Source organism: Protopterus annectens, chromosome 7.part0, assembly GCF_019279795.1.
Source record: "Protopterus annectens isolate FY-2018-M chromosome 7.part0, PAN1.0, whole genome shotgun sequence".
Taxonomy (NCBI): domain Eukaryota; kingdom Metazoa; phylum Chordata; order Ceratodontiformes; family Protopteridae; genus Protopterus; species Protopterus annectens.
In genome coordinates this window covers 928,449,005-928,467,365 of record NC_056739.1, presented here as the reverse complement: position 1 = coordinate 928,467,365, position 18,361 = coordinate 928,449,005, and the positions used below count along the sequence as shown (strand labels likewise).

The window sequence follows — 18,361 nt, the reverse complement described above, 5'->3', positions numbered from 1 at the left end:
CAAAAGTCTAGATACGCAATTCACTGCAATCCCAGAAAAGCAGAAATAATCCAAAGGAGGTTAATTGTAACACAATTTATTGTGATATAAGGAAATCAGTTTAGCACCAACCTTAGTCCACCTCTCATTAGTTCTAACGAAGTTCCAGTGGATGCATTAGGAACAAAACTATGTTTTTTAAGCTGGTGCTTAAATGATTTACCTGTACCACAATAAATTGTGTTACAACTTAACTTTTCTGGATAATTTCAGCTTTTCTGGTGTTGCAGTGGATTGTGTGTTTAGATTTGTGTTGTTTCAGTTGCTTGTGGGCTCCTTTCCTAAACACGGTTTAGTTTTGAGTTTTCACATCCTGACTACCACATTACCGTATGGACAATGACACAAAAATAAGTGGTAACTCGACATATAGTAGCACAGACGAAGTTTTACAAACGATCCAAATTTTGAATCCCTGTCCTGTGTGTGGGACCCATTTCAGGATAAAAGCTTTACTCTTTCCTTCTGATATCATGTAACTGTATTTTATTGACATGTCAAAACTAGTGTTAAATGTGGAGCTTTTTCCTCCCTGGGCTTCTGCTGAAAAGGGATTTTATCCCAGTTGGACTTTCCCAATAAACAAAGATAAATAAATACAAACATTGCTTTAAAACAATTACCATGCACTACCATTATTTTACCATGAAGGTTAACGAATCTGCACTTTATGCTGCTGGTGTGTTCAAGCAGCAGACTTAGGTCAAAGCATTACTAGTTTACTTCCAAGCTTCCTTAACAGCTTTGTTTAATCTCCTTTTTACCGAGTCTTGCACAGTTACATCACCAATACTAATGCAACCTAAAGCCTATGTATCCTGTGGTCACAACTGCAGCAAGACGGCTCTGGTTTTAAAGGCTTACTTTAGCAGTTCTACAGCCAAACTACCACCGCTAAGCCATATCACTCACAAATATATCAACTTCCACCTGCCTGTGATTATTTTGGAATGCATTTATTTGTTTGTCAAGTAGATATGTGCAGTTTTATGCAAACAAAAAAAAATTTCAGGTTGCTTATCTTCATTTTAACCTAAGTAGCATAATGTCAACAGTTGTAGCCAAGCCATCTTAATTGTTAAAATGCAATGCCATCTGCAGGTACATTTGAAAGATTCTTAATCAGATGTATTACCTAAACTGTCTGACTGATCTGCGCTCCAAGCTTCTTTGAGTGCCGATTTGTAAACCACTCTGCCATTCAAACTCTGCTGTGGTCGGAAGTTATTCCTCAAGTACTCCACTGATTTTACGTGGTCTTGTTGTTCCGTGGTAAATATGGAATAAAAAGCCTCCAGCTAAGCATAACAATCAGAGAGAAAAAAAGCAGACATCAGAAATCTAGGAAACTGATAAAAATGCTATATGACTGAATGTTTTCAAGACAAGAATAACTAGTCATAAAGAAAACCAGCTCACCCTCTGGAAAGTAGTCATTATGCTTATCTGACTACAGAGTTCATCCTGCTGGGCTATAGAAAACATACTTGTGCAAACTACAACAGGAACTGCACACAGTCAGGTGAGTGAAAAAAAACACCAACTAGATTGGAGGTAAATCCAAAAATGGCATCCCGCCTACTCACATCCCTGTATACATGCATCCTACCAGTATATTCCCAAACCAGATGAAAAAAAGGTACACACTACTCTGTAAAAAAAATGGAAGACAGCCAAATAAAGCTAAAAGTGTAAGGTGCAACAACAAACCATATAAACTCACCAGTGTGTTCAAAATAGCGGTATATTTCAAGTATATGATCCTAAGAATAACACTTGGTTGATACTTTCATTGTTGTCATGTGTATGAAATAAAGACAATAGTCAAAACAGGCAGGAATATAATGCTATACAAACACAGTAACAGTTTGTTGTACCTCTGTCTTGTTCCATTTACTTGTCCAGTACGGTTTGTGTGGCAGCACAGTGCAAGTTTAACAGGAATACATTAAAAAAACTACAAATTGTTTCTAGTGGACCCTTATCCCATAGTACATAATCAGAATTGTGACTTTACAGTGACATCACAGAAGTGATTGATAGTTCTCAGAGTACCAAAGATACAGAGGGAAGGAAAAGACAGAAAAATATTCTGTCATGCAGAGGGTCATAAGAAAAACAAATTTCACGTAAATATTATTTTTAATATCAAAAATGTATATATTCAGGTCACACTATAATCTGTTCAGGCCACACTATAATCTATTAAGTCATCAATCATTTACTTGCAGGATGAAACCTTATTTCCAGACTCCCAAATGCCTCTGTTACCAGAACTGTATTTAAAATGCAAGGACATATGATCATGTAATGGAGTCACAATCTCAGCTTTTAAGTACTGAGGCTTTTCAAAACTATGCCTCATGATACACAGAAAAGAATAATAACATCAACAAAGTACAGAAGGCAAATGGTGCAAAACTTTCAGGACATAATGAGATTTCTTCAAACTTCTATATTTAGCGTCATGTTGCGGTCCTAAATGCTGTTATACCCTGGCTAAAGGGTAACTGTCCCCCAGTACCAACTTTAAAATCACTGTCACAAATTTATGCTTACAATGATATATTCCGTTTTATGCATTCCTTCATACAAAGGACACTTGTTTCATACTGTTCTGCATTTCTGTTATCTCTGCACTGTGAATTCCAAATGATAACATGTTGAAACAGAAATGCTTGTGTGACAAAGGTTCAACTTTTCCATACTTAATCTTATAGCTTTTTCAAATACTCAGACAACCCTGTTTCTGTACTGCAGAAGCAAAGTACTGCTGTGCTAATACAACAAAAATGTGATATAAATCTGCCAAATCCGGTATTTGTCTACAGTTGGTTTTGTTTTCTGCTTCTTTTTGGCTTCCTGCAGCTGACCAACTTCCTTCCTTAGTCATTGGGTTTAGAGGACGTGCGCTAGGTTCTCCAGGGCTTAAATGACCCATGTCCTGAGCCAGTGAGGACATCAGCGATCCTGGTGTAATATAATACTGTTGTTAGGGAATATTTTATACTATATATTTTACACTATATGCCAACATACTATCTATTTTATACTATATGCATGTGCCCAGCAACATCCCAAAGGTGGGACTTGCGATGGGCATTAGCACTGAACTGCCCTTTATATTTGCAATGAAGTAACATAAGCAGGACACTCCTGCCACCCTCATTTAACACCTTCTGGTTCCCTCCCCAGCCTCCAGCAGGGAAGTCAGCCTCAACAGTATACCATACACTTGTCACTCCCATCTCCTTGCATGGATGGACACTCCCAGCCTTCCCTGCCGGTACTTCAGGCTCCCAGGCACTAATTAAACCCAGGTCACCTGAGCTGTAGTCCAAGCTTTGTCCATGTATCTGTACCACACCACTAGGTAACCTCTACCTGAACATATACAACAATCAACAGTCTTAGCTTGTGCTTTAGGAGCAATCACAAATTTACCAAAGGTACAATGCCCATTCCAAAATAATTTTCACATATGACGTGATAAAATGCAGCTTAAGAACCAAAAAAAAGGACAGGCTACGGATGCAGCTCAGGATGTTGTCAAAGCACCATCTATAAATATGTTGTGGCTGAGAAAGAGAAAACAAAACACTTCAAAGGCCTTTCTTGGTATACAGATCTACAATGATTAAGATCCTAATGGTAGATAAATAAACGTGTGACCTATTCAATATACTCAAAATAAAGAGGAACGAGCATAGCCAGAGTCTGATGCTCTAGAACACGGCAAGAATATGGCATTGTGGCTGCAAGGAACAGAGCGCAGGATATAGCTTTAAACACATAGAAGAGGAATAAACAAAAGAACATCCATTAGGGCTACACAGTGTTAGTCTACTAATGCTGGGGTGGAAGATGTGGGAGCTGTAATTGCCAACAAGAGGGAAGTGTGGCCACTGAGGAAAAAGGGGTTGGGAAATGGATGTGTCAGGTCTGCCATTATTTAGTAATAACAGAGGGAGGGAAGGGCAGAAGAAAATGGTGTAGAAAATACCTCACAAACTGCGTGACCTCCCATCTCGTGATCTCCTCTTTTCTTCTACCAATCTGTACTAAAGTGAAAGTTTAGTTGCGAAACACAAATGCAATTTCCCTTTGTAATGCATCTCCTGTCTTCTCCTTTATAACCCCAGAATGGTGTTTGTGCCTTTCTAAAAATTAATTTATTTTACATTTCTGCACAGGGTGGGGAATGTAAAAACATTCACAGGCAGATGCAACAATCTGTGTTGCTCGTTGCATGTGTAAGTGCATTTCAAAGCAGTAACTCGTGCATGGTGCTGACTACGATGGTAAAAGGTACAGCAATCTGCCATAGGTTTCCTCTTCAAATAGGCAATAAGCACAAAGGTGAACGCAATAACAAAGGTTGGGTTTTAATACCAAAGCATTACAAGATCATTAATTCATTCTCAGATTACCACCATAATCAAATTTTCAGGGAGGTGGGCTGAAGACCACCCCAGTATTCAGTGGGCACAAGGCTTCAAACTCATCCTAAACAAGGTACCATTCCACTGAAGGAAGCATTCACATAGCTCACCTCTTCATCTGATGGTACATCTTTGGGGTGTGGGAAGGAACAGGAAGCCTCAGTGAAAATTACATCTGGGAACAGAATGTGATAACCAGTCACCATGGGGAACGTTTATCTTTGCACGACTCTGCTCACTCAAACTTCGAGTATTACCAGATCTTAGCTTATGTTCAGAGTATTAAGTTAGCCAAAAATTACGCTTATAGTACATTTAGTGCTAGACAAAGTAAACAACTTGTGAACTACTGTTCACCAACCAGTACTTGAAATGACTTGCGCTACTTAACATACAACCTTGCTTTCATGCAGAATGCTGTTGATTCACTGCCATTCAGCTTTGATCACTTTCTGTACCTATTATTAACACTCAAAATTTATTGTACCAGTCAGTTTATAGTTTTGTCTTATCGTGTGTGCATGTACTACTCAGCTTCCCATTCACCTCTTCTTGGATTATTTTTTTTTTCCTGTAGCTTAACAATATGAAAGGCAAAATCAACAGTTATCTTCTATGGCATCTTGATTTAATGCACGGTATGAAGAACGTTTCTAATGTCTGAAGCTCTGCTGCATGTCTCTCTCAGTCTAGGATTCCATTGAAAATGGGATCCTTCCAGCTGAACATTCTCAATCAAGAGATGTAATAAATAAAACAAATATGAGAAGTGACAAAGTGGCCAGTCCTGGATCTGGTACCTACACAATAGGATCAACTTCAAGGATGACATTAATATAGGTACAGACAGAGGCCTAACTAGGGTGGGACGAAGGGGGCTGATGTCCTAGGTACAAGGTGTCAGGGGTATAAGAAAAGAATACAGATGCTATAAATGCAGTAACGACTGAAGTACTGTGTGTCTGGTATTTTAACCAGAGGAAGCCATTGAAACATTTGTAGCAAGTGGTCTGCCAGAGATTCAGAGAAGAGCAAGAGCTTTTTTCCCTTCTTTTTGCTCCTCAGCTTTCAGTTGAGGTGCTCAACATTGGGGAACACCTGAGGGTACCAGACAACCTAAATATGTCTCAAAATGCTGCAACAGCAGCTGTCAGAAAATGTCAAAGGAAGGCCTTAGAAAAGCTGACTACTGAGGCAGAGTGATGCGGGTAAAATTCAGGACAGACAAATGTAAAGTACTGAATGTGAGGCACAAAAACCCTGGTGTGAATTTATTACCTGTTGAAAATGGAACTAAAGGATGTACGCGTGTTTATATCACATGGAATGGAAAACCACATGCAGAAAGTTTTAGAGGTTTCTGGAATTAAAAGCCATCAAGCAACAAGCCTATCCACAATGAACTGTAAAAGCCCAAGTGTCTACTCAAAGGAGGGGTTATAAAAAGGGGTACATTAAGGATAAGTCATATTGTCCTTATATATACCACTGACACAAAGACGTCAGGGTATGCTGAATCAACTCCTAGGGCAGGCTAAGGAGGGGAGAAACTCCCTTAACACTAGTATGAGAATGCAGTGGTCTTAATTTCCTTGATGGGTCAGACATTGAAACACGGCATGCATAAACTGGAGGCAGACATGAACCAAAGCAGAAGCACTAGATAAGTGTAAAAATATACATTTCAGACATCAGAAGAGGAAATCCCAATAAGTACTCACTGTAAAGGGCCTTAGAAGTCACGTTTACTGTCATTTATCTGTCAAGTCACATGCAAACAAACGTCACTTCACTACCTCCAGTGCTAAACATAACACAGGAGATGGGTTACAACTTCTACCACTTTGAAATACATCTTTCTTCCTTTGGCAGTCAACCATGATCCAAATTAAAGGTGCAATGTGCACGGTAAGAGCTTCCCATCTCTACACAAATCTGTAGGCATTTTAAAAAATAAAAATAAAATTCACAAGCACTTTAAGAAAGAAAAAAAGGTGTAATCATTAAAATGAAAAAATTAAAATAAAAAAAGAAAAGTCTGCAGGCATCTTAAGAAATGCTGTTTCATAATAACTTTCAATTGAGGTTTCAAAAGATAATTTGAGGGTCTCAAACACAAGAAATGTATGTACCATTTCAACATTTTGTCTGAATAGAAGATTAAATTAGAGTCACATAAAATGGTCTGAAAGCTTTGCTCAGAGGTCTGGTATACAAAATTAAAAACACTGAACTCATGCATATGTTTTTTTTTTCTCAAACTGAAACACTACTCATGCCTGGTTTGGAAGCAACTATGCTGCAAAGATTTAATAAACAGAACTGAAGTGTTTTACAGATTATCATGCATAAGCCATAAAGGTACACAAAAACTAAAACTGTTTTAAGTGAGTCTACTTTACATGCCCGAACTGCCATAAGATTGACTTTCAAAACACTGAGATCACTAGCACGAAATTTCACAACAACGAAGTGTCACTTAACCAATGTTTACAAAACCAAAGTGTAAACCTCCTACTCCATACATTACACACGTTAACAGCACTGCTACATAACTAGTACTTTGTATTTAAAGAAGTATGTCAGAGTTATCACAGGATGCACCTAGGATACACAGAAACGTATCACCCTACAAAAGGTAAGCAAACCCTTTATTTTATGCTTTTGCAGGGGGGCTGCCCCCCTGCAAATTAAAGTTTGCACTTTAAAAAGTTATTTTTTGTTTAATTTAACTGTTAGGCTAACACACTCAAGTGCGCTAGCCGTTTTATAGCATTTACTGTTTGCTACTGTATCTTTTTCTTCTGTCTCTGTAAAAAAAGAAAAAAAAAAATATCCTTGTTTTCCCACCTTACTGAACTAGAATAGTCCAGTCTTCAGATTCTGCTGATCTCTGGGCTTTTGTCATAGTTCCTGTGCTATCCATATCCTTATTTGGATAAGAGGAAGCTTCTTTGTTCACCAGTGGGAGTGGGGAGCACTGAGCAACCTATTTGTCCCTAGAGGAGTGGTTCCAGCCCAGCAACTTGTAGTTTATTGGCCATTTTAGGTCAATTCCTGGCTGTTTTCAACCCCCTGCTATAAAGCCTGTTTTTGCTCGCTTTTGCGCGAAGTTGCTCATAGAGCAGCATGGGGCAGCGCCGGTTAATCAAGTTTAAAGTATTTCTGGCTCCATAAAGTCTGCTCTTCAATTTTTCCCTTAGAACTGCTCTACTTGCAATCTAAACAGTCTATTCTCTATCTGAAAAGCCCAGCACTTGCTCCTAAAGCATTTTTATACAGGTAAAGCACTCTTAAACAAAAAGAAAGTACTTCATTCACCTAAATCCCCTTGAGTACCAATGTCCCTATAGGTCCTTTCTGACTCAGTTACACAGCAATCATTTACACTATTCTAGCAAGTTGAAGGGTCAGTTGCTGGCGTCCTCTCCTGTTCAGCTGGTGAATCTGGGAATCTTGAGGCAATGTTACAATTGCCTCAAGTATACAGACAACCCTCTCTCCTCCCAACAAATACAAATATATGTGAGAGATGCAACTATATAGCCAAACTGGAGGCTGAGCTCTCTCAACTCAGTACTGGCAAAACCAGTCAGGAGGAGAAGGTAACCACGTACACCACAAACCCAGTCTCACATAGACCTATCACAACTGCAAACCAAACACATAAACACACAAAAACATACTCAGAGGCTCTGATTAAAAATCTACCAAAACAACAGAGGCCTCCAAAGCAGACACCCAAGCGACCACTACCTCAAGACATAGCACATGCAACACACAGTTCACAAAGTCAGTGTGCTAAACAGTCACAGCCCTTAAGGCCAAACAACATGCCAGACACACTTGTAATAGGTGACTCCATAGTCAGACACACTGACGTCCCGCTCACCAGACTGAACAAGGAAAAGGTTACAATAAGCTGCCTGTCGGGCGCTAGAATCCGCCACATAACACAAGCCCTCAGGTCACTCCACAGCAAGTACAAATATGACTCAGTCATTGTCCATGCCGGTGTGAATGACCTGAGACGTACCTCCCTGGACTACATGAAAAGAGACATAGAGGAGCTCTCTGATTATGTAGCCCAGGCCGGTATGACCCTGACCCTGAGCAGCATCTTACCCTCACCAAGAATGATGCCACAGTACAAAGACAAAATGATCAGTTTTAACAATTGGCTTAATTACTGGTGTCATTCTAAGGGGATCCAATGTCTGTCTGCTTGGGATGACATGCTTGACAAGCCACGCTGCTTTGCAAGGGATGGTTTGCACCTGTCACCCCTGGGCTTCCGGATATTGGCCAAGGCTCTTGCCACCCCCATAGTGCCTTTTTTAGGAAAGGCTCAAATGACAAACCTACCTCCCTAGAAAACACAAGTGGAAAAAAACTAAGGGTAATGCTGCTCAATGCCAGAAGTCTAAACCTCAAGATGCACGCTCCCGAAGCCCTCCTCAGTATGGAGAACATCGATGTCTGTGCAGTGACTGAAACCTGGTTCAAGGCTCCTGAGAGCACCCCAGCACTACCAGGTTTTACCTCATATCATGCTTTCCGGCCTCAAAACATGGACCGAACCGCAAAAGGAGGGGGAGTATCCATATTCATCAAAGATACCCACACCTCCAGGTTAGTGGCAATGCACGAAGCATCGGAGACCATCCAGGTGCAACTAACCATAGGCAAAACTGCCCTACAGTTTGTAGCATGCTACAGACCACCCTCTCAAACTCAGGAACCCCACACAGTCTTCCTGAAGACACTGGAGAGTATGAATGTTTCTCCAAATACCATCATATTGAGACACTTCAACTACCCAAACATAGACTGGGAACATTACTCAAGCCCCAACACCCTAGCCCAAAGGTTCCTAGAATTCATAAACTCAAATGCGATGGAACAACTAGTCACCATTCCCACAAGAGGAGATAATATACTAGACCTGATCATCACAAACATGGGGACAAAATGCTCCACACCGGAAGTATACCCCTCATTGGTGAGATCAGACCATAAATTAATCTCACTGGAAATCCACATCCTGCCCCCACCCCCTGCACAAAAGACCACAGTGAAGAACTTCTCAAAAGCCAACTTCACACTTCTTAAGACTGAAGTGGTATCCTTCAAGGCCCCTGGGCCAGTGGAAACCACAACCCACACTGCTGAATCCTTTATAAATGCCTTCTACGGGCACCTTCAAGAATGCATGGATCATGCAATCCCAAATAAAACCAAGACCCATTCCCCCAAAGGCAGGTGCCCGATCTGGTGGACCCCAGCCATTAACAAACTTTACAACAGGAGGAGGAAGCTACTACATGACATAGCAAAATCCCTAAAAGGGAAGGCATCTCTGATCAGTGCTAGCAAAAAACTACGATCACTCATAAAATCATCCAAGGCCAACTTGGAGAGAAAAATCGCAAAAGACACAAAAGACAATCACAAGGCCTTTTTAGCTATGTTAGAAACCTGGGTGGAAACTCCCAGATATGCTCAGAGTTAGTCCAAAATGACACAAAATACACTGAACCCACAGACATTGCCAACATTCTGGCAGACAGGTTCAGTGCAAATTTCTCCTCCCCCTCCCCCAAAAGGAGAAATATCTATCCCAGCAGAGTGTAGCCTCCCAAACATCTCAGATGCCCAGGTGAGAGCCGCCCTCTCTAAAGCTAAAAACACAGCATCAATGGGACCGGACGGTTTCCCGGGCTAGCCTTACTACAGGATACGTACCCAAAGTGTGGCGTATGGCAACTGTGGTCCCACTCCACAAAGGCGGTGCTTCTACGGACCCTGGAAATTACCACCCCATAAGCTTGACGAGCCTGGTCTGCAAAGCTATGGAAAGGATCATTATGAAACTCATAAACAAAGACATTGGGGACCTACAGACATTGGATCCTACCCAATTTGGCTTTGTCAAGGGCAGATCCTGCCTTTTGAACTTGGTTGACTTTTTTGAAACAGTCACTAAGGCCATTGATGAGGGTAAGGCAGTTCACACAGCCTACCTTGACCTTGCAAAAGCCTTCGACACAATACCCCACTCGGGCATCATAGACAAACTCACCAGCTTAAATGTAAACCCATATGTCACAAGATGGGTTGCAAACTGGCTCAAGGACAGAACCCACAGGGTCAGAGTTGCTGGAGCCATGTCAGACTCTAAGCCGGTCACAAGCGGTGTCCCACAGGGCTCAGTCCTGGGACCCCTCTTGTTCGGCATTTATTTTTCCGAGGTACAGGCAAACATAGGAGGATTGTGGCTGACAAAGTTTGCAGATGACTGCAAACTGGGCGACATAATTGATTCTCCAGTGGACACAAGCATCCTTCAGAGAGGCTTCATAGAAACGGATAATTGGTGCCAGAGCCATGGCCTTAAGCTGAACGCCAAAAAATGTATAGTCATACCCTTTGGGAAAAACAAGGTACCCACAAATTACCACATAGGTGGTAATCCATTAAGTACGGAAGAGGTAATCAGGGACCTAGGGACCCAAGTTGACAGTAACCTCTCATTTGACACTCACATTGCCAAAGTGGTTAGGAAGACCTTCTATATTGCCCACCTTATCATGAAGGGTTTCACATCTAGATCAAGAGAGGTCATTGTGCCCCTGTGCTCTTCTCTTATCAGGCCCATGATTGAGTACAATGCCCCATTTGGGATGCATCTTACCCGACACCTGCAGCAGTTGGAAAGACCCCAAAAGTTCCTCACCAAGAGGATAAAGGGTCTCAAACATATGTCATATGCTGCCCGGCTGAAGAAACTCCAGCTCTATTCAGTCGCATACCGCCTACTCAGAGGTGATCTATGCCTGACGTACAAGACCATGTCCAATCCGGAATTAATGGACATGCTCCACCTCAGAAAATCCAACTCCATCAGAGCCATGAGAGCAAGAGATTTGAACCTCAACACAGAAATAAATAGGACGTGCTGGAGGGACAGATTCATAGCCCAGAGGCTCCCTACACTCTGAAACAGAATCCCAGTCCATGTTAGGCAGAGCCCCTCACCAACTCTCTTCAAGAGAAATCTTGACGAGTGGATGGGAGATCGTAGGTTTACCCCGGGGGTCATCTCTGTGTCACTACTAGACAGAGGCACAGTAAACTAAACCCTAAATGGGCATAGTATTCTCATCCTAAGGGGAAGCCACACACACACTCTGACTAGGCTTATAAATGCCCTAGGGCAGATAGCCTAGTACGAACCTATGAACTCTGAGTTCGCACTACAGTGTGGCACTGAGCGAACTTCCTGTTCCGCTCAGTTTGCAGTCAGCATTTCAAACATTCAGTCATCTGAACGTTAGCACAGTAAAGTGTCAGTTATGTGAAACTTCGCTCTTTTCATTTCGATTATATGAAATTCGGTCTACTGACATTTTGGTGATGTCAAGTAGACCCATTTTAAATACATATACCATGTAAACAAAATAATCATTCCCTTTAGTTTAAAAAAATAATTAACTTCCTCAGAGTAAACTGACCTATTTTAGCACTTCTTTGCCAAATTATTCCAACTAAATTAACATATAAACCAGTGTGTGTGTGTGTGTGTGTGTGTGTGTGTGTGTGTGTGTGTGTGTGTGTGTGTGTATATATATATATATATATATATATATATCACACACACACATAGCTGCTGCCGGATACAGTCTGTTTAATATGTTTGTACATTACAGCTAGGAAGAAAATCTGTGGTCCCATAGTACTTAATTTAACTGCACCTTTCTTGTTATTTTTTGGCACGTTTGCAAACTCTGATTAGTACCCTCAACTCAGTTTGAACTTTTGAGTTACATTTCCCATACCTGAAAGGCATTTAAATGTTTAAAAATAGACCAATTCTTTTACAGCTATGAAAAGTGCCCCTACAGTAATAAAAACCAAGGTGGCATTCACAGAGAAACATGTAAGATAGCTATGCCTAAAATTCTGGAAAACAATAATAAAAACGTCCAAAGTTTTATTCCATTCAATTTCATGGAATACATCATTGTAATCTTTGATTTAATGTATTGGACAGAACATTTTACACAAAAATAACTTTTTTTTCTGAATAATGGGACAGTAACTGCAGTTATCATTGAAACCAAATAAAATGCATTTTAACCACCTCAAAAACACACTTTGCCTTCAGGTGAAGAATAATTCTATATCAAAATGCAATAGAAAAGAAAGATTTATAGGTTCACTGGAGGTTACTAGGCTACTGACTCAAGAGACATTTTAAGCCTAGCCAAGCTTGCCCTAAATTTACCAAAATATTGCAGGCGTGTCATTACTGCAAGGAATTTTCCAATTATACAGGCTTGTACACATCAAGTGTTCAGAGGCTGCCCCTGTCCATGAGGGAAATAGGTGCCAAGCCAGGGATAAATACATTTCGGATACTTGTTTTATGAATGTGCAACAGATCCAGAAGTGTGGAATTAAAGGATGCTTTGTAGGCTAGGCACAGATCATTGTGCAGCAGTTTGAAGGAGAACGAGTACAGGGGATAGGGACTGGAGACAGTCTGCCAAGGACTTATTGACTCCTTGCATTTTTTTTTGTGAGGAACCTCTGTGATCTCTTCAAGCTATTTCTAGTGTCTGGTCAGGTACACGTGGTAGGGAGCAATGTGCACAGTGACTGGTCTGATGAGACGCGAGTACAGTGGAATAATGGAAGCAAGTCAAACGACAACCAAAACCAAAAATAAAGACTTGCAAGGAGTGTCCAAATAGAGGTCGGAAACCAGGATTCCTTCTTAAAAGGATCTTTTATTGAAAATCACAAAACACCAACAAAAGAGTGGGTACTTTCAAATGTGGATCCTGCTCACAGTGCCCCTATATAGCTAATAAAAACCAGCATTTACATTACAGCAAGAGACAAGGAGATTACTAGTGACAGTTTCTCTAACTGTAATACTTATGGTGTGGTTTACATTGCTATATGTAAAATGTGTAGTTCTTACTACGTTGGAAAAACCGAGAGAAAGTTAAAAAAACGTATATACGAGCATTTGTATGAAATAAAGAAACAAAATAGTAAAAATGCCCTTTTTAGACATACTTTGATTTGTTCCCAGGCTACATTTCTTTTCTTTGTCTTAGAAATTATCCCAAAGGAAATAAGAGGTGATATGTGGGAAGCCAAACTCGAATATAGAAAGTTGTACTGGCAGATTACTTTGGATTCCACCAAGTTACCTGGTTTGAATGACATGATTTCCATTTCCTCAGTTCTTAAATTAAGGGCTGCTAAATTGTGATTTTAGGTTTTAGCCACAAGGTGGCTATGGAAATATGGAATTAGGGCTAGATTTTTTAAACTTCAAACTATTTTTAAACAACTGCAATAGTAACTTCGTATATATATAAAGGGAAGATACAATTTTTAACTAATTTATATGTATTTTGAATAATTATGTTGTGTATTAAAAATTTTATTTATTGTACTTACAAACTTTTACGTAAATAGTACTGTTAAAGAAGTTTGAATAGACATTTCAGTACTAGAGATTTTTATTGGTTAGATTTTAATTGGATTAATTGAATCATGATATTGAATGGCTATTTAAATGTTCTGTTTTTTGTTTAAGATCACTTTCTGATGAAGACTTGCCTTTGTCGAAAACGTATAGATTGGTTTGGCGTTATTGGTGTTTTGTGATTTTCAATAAAAGATCCTTTCAAGAAGGAATCCTGGTTTCCGACCTCTATTTGGACACTCCTTGCAAGTCTTTATTTTTGGTTTTGACAGTGGAATAATGACTTACTTGAACTAGGATGCCATGCCCTTAACTATAAGTTGCGTAATATAGAATGATTTTTCTCACCATAGTGGGCACATGGTGGTCAAATGTTAGCTTACTGTCAACATATGTTCCCAGATACCCGACAACTGTGGTCTCCTTTAAGGGGTGCATTTTTAGTATGGTCATTTCCAAGGGTGACCATCTTTCCAAAGAGTACTATTATGTTTTTTTTTTTTTTGCACTTAGTTTTAGTCTACTCCTCTGGCACCAGTTGTTTGCCTGTGTCAGGCCCTCTTAGAGAGAATCTGTGTCTTTAGAGGATTCAATGTCCATGCCTAGTTTGCAGTCATCTGCAGTCAGTCAGTCAGAGGCCCTTGACATTTGCCTTGACTTCAGAGATGCTAAAAAGGTTAGGTCTCAGTGCTGATCCCTGCAGGACTCCACTAGTGACTGACTTCCGCTATCTTAACTTCGTGTCCCATCAGTAAGTCAGCTGGCTATTCACCAGATGATATATGGGTTTTTTTACAAACATCCTCTGACTCCATATAGGTGGTTCCACTCACCATTAGTTCAGCACATTGTTGGGCGTTGCCTTTAAAGTTGCGGAAATAACTGAAAAAAGCCTTATGGTTGTTCTTAGCTCGGGAGACTATTTTTATCTCAAGCTTGGCTTTGGTGGATTTGATCAATCCCCTGAGTTGCTGGTTAAGACTGATAGGGAACTCTTCTCTTGCGGAGCAACATCACTGTTTTAGGGCAAGATTATCTTTCTTTTATTATACAAAATATTTATACTGGGGTTCCACCAGGGAGGCCTGTTGCTGGAGGTTGCTCTGCTTATTTGCGGTAGGTACAGCTGTGTCTCTGCAGCTATTTACAAGCTTGCTGAGGGTTTCTGCGAACAATTCCACATAGACAGCTCTGGTTCTTTTGACTAAAGACCAGAAAATACAAAGTATATGTATTCCCATTTCAGAGGTCCAATGAAGGCATGACAATGGGCATTACTTCTTAAACACACCACTGAATCCTCCAAGTAGCCAAAGAATGTTGGAGTACAAATACCCCTCCCTCAGTTGTGGAAATTCCACACAGAAAATAAATAAAGGATTTTAAGGTGCAGCTTTAGATCCGCTTTAGTAAAGATTTTTGTAAATGTGGAACACTAATGTAGTAATGCCCTTGAACTAAACGTAGAACTTTTAACATGCAGAAGGAGATGCATTCACGTATACATTTTTCGTAACTGTGGCATTCTACTGTACTAAATCCCTGTATACAAATGCAGGAATTTAAAGTTGCTTTATTAGCTATGCAGAGAAGTATTCACCAATACTTTTTTTGGTGATGTGGCATAATAAAGGTGGCATGCCAGAACCAATTTGTATAAATACAAGTAAGACTTTTAGGGCTAGATTTGATGAGTTACATGTACAAGAGGGGCATTCACTGATCTATATGATTTTTTGTTTTGTAAATATGACATACTAGTATACTAGTATATATAATCTCCCTGTAACTCTGTTAAAGTTTAAGTTGCTGCTCTAGATGTGCAGAGAAAGGTATTCAATGATATATATACATATATATATATATATATATATATATATATATATATATATATTTACTATTAAAAACATCGAACATCAGAACGTAAACTGTGCAAAAATGAGGTTTACATGTTCGATGTTCAGAATATTAATTAGGTTGGAATATCGGCAACCTAAATGAGGTGAAGTCGAATTTGACTTTGGAAGACCATTGTCCCCTTTGCAGCAGTACGTATGGACCAAATCTATACTGCACAACACAGTAATGTTTTTGCAGGGGGGGCAAGCACCCCTGCCCCCCCACACCCCCCTGCCACTTACATATTCCAACTCCGAGATCGCACTACAGTGCAGAAAAGGGTAAATCTCCTGATCCGCACTGTCCCACAATCTCAGTACGAAATATCGCCCACGTATGAGCGAATGCACAGTGGTATTCTCTGAACAGGAGACTCCCAGAATTGAAGGTTGGCAATATGGAAATCAGCCAAGTAACATTCAGCATTCCCATGTTCCCCAAACCGTCATTCTGCATTGTGATGGTAAACTATAAATATATATATATATATATATATATATATATATATATATATTTTTTGTGAAGGTGGCATACTACTGTATTAAATTTCATTAAAACGTATGCATAAGAATCTAATAAGGTAATGGAATAAAACAGCAAAATGAACATTTGCAAGCCATGCAAACAGAAAAAAAAACTGTCCAGAAAAGTGACAAGGGCTGTTGTCTGTTTTCTAAGTATTAGAATGCATTTAGCACCCAAGGTAGATTATGTGTTACTATTACACACTTAAGTTAAAGGAAAAAAAAAACAGTGTTACAAGCAAGTGATAGCTTCAGAAATAACCACAGCTAGCAAATGCCTACCTGGGGACCTTTGAAACACTTCGTAAATCTGATCCACAGAGATGAAATGAAAGACAGTATTACATGAGGATTATTGTAGGCTTTAGAAACCCGAGCAATAAAGATCAGAAAAGCCACCTTTATTAAACAGCTGAGAATAGCATGTTTTCAAAGAAAAAAAAACAGTACAAGAAAACCGCAGGGGAACATCAATGGCAGCTTCATGAGCAGTGAAGCGTTAAAACTGTTATGTACAAAAATACAGGAATATTGCATGCTTCAGCAACCCGTTAACTAGATATAATCATCCTACTGGGTAAGTCAAGGTAAGTCCTAAAAGGTAGCTCATACGGTTACAGAAAAAAGAACCCCATACACAAATCTACCTTATTAACCAATGGAGATGAACCATGGTGCCTTGTCAGTAAAGCTCACATACAACATGAGAAGACACATCATAATGGTCTCCAATGTAAACTACTGGAAGAAAAATTTGAGAAAAGAAAAACTGGCTGCAAGTAATACTTCTCTAGGTTACAATGAAAGGGACTCAGTATAACTATAATAAAAAAGAATTTGAGGTTTAATGTGTTAAAGAAAGCATCCTTGAAGACGTTAAAAGGTATGTGACAGTCTGAACAAAAATAACATCACAGTACTTATAATGCAGAATGACAGCCCCTTGAGACTAAATGGCTCCCAGGTACTAAAAATAGAGTAATATCAAGTGAAGTATTAATTGTGGTAATGCAAAAAAAAACTTAAAATAATATGCCATTGTTTACAGGTTAAAGGAAGCAAGTTTAAAAACACAGAATAAACATGGAATCAAAAATCTAAGCCTGGATTTACAAGACCAAAGCTGATCATTTTTTTTGCATTTCTCCAGGGCAGAGCCAGAACATGGTCTGGGTGGATCAGCACTAAACAACACAGCACCACTCTTGCAAATTACTACAAGCCCGTACTTAGAGGAGACATTCACAGGTTTACTGTATGAGCTCAACACCTACTGGCCACCAATGAGTTTGAACCCCACATGCTGGAACTTACTGGTGCTCATGTAATCAATTTCTTCAAGGTTCAGACTGATGGGCTGAGTTTAAATAACAGACAGAATTTACTTCACAGGCATGAGGGCCCTTTAGATGCAGGATTGCAAGTTTCACTGTATCTTTGGTATTCATTTTTATTGAGGGTGACAGATTAAGCACAGGGTTTCAAATAGTACAGGGTCCTTCAATGGTCTGTATGTCAAGCATGTCTCCTCTAAGGAGATGATAAAATACACAGAAGAGAAAGAGATGCTGTGCTCTTGGTATAAGACAAGATCTGAAGCCTTTTTTCTTCTGTTTCTGTGGAAACTTTATATTTTGTCCAACTGCACAAAATGGCACACAAGTGCATTACAGAACAGGGTGGAGAATTCTAAATGGCCAAATAACAGCTGTATAGAGGTGGAAAACTATGTCATTGACACAGTTCTTAAGCCTACAGAGAATCCGATGGGCAGCAGAAGCATGGTCTTTGTGGGCATTAGTGGCTATATGGTATCAAAGGAAATGTCGTCTACAAGGACCCCAAAGTCTACCTACTGCTTTCTCAACTTTCAGTCATTGCCACACCTCTCAACTGCCCAGATTTTCACCTCATATTTTTGGTCTGTTGCTCATAAAATATGTAGTTTTCTG

The 18,361-nt window shown here is 39.8% G+C and overlaps 1 protein-coding gene across 1 annotated transcript in view; it reads right to left on the bottom strand.

Moving 5' to 3' along the window:
* Positions 1–18,361, bottom strand: part of PTPRG (protein tyrosine phosphatase receptor type G) — a 3,415,981-nt gene that overhangs the window by 786,645 nt on the left and 2,610,975 nt on the right. The window contains exon 10 of the mRNA XM_044077514.1: positions 1,175–1,337. Within this exon, the coding sequence (XP_043933449.1) occupies positions 1,175–1,337 (163 nt within the window). The remainder of the gene's footprint in view (positions 1–1,174; positions 1,338–18,361) is intronic.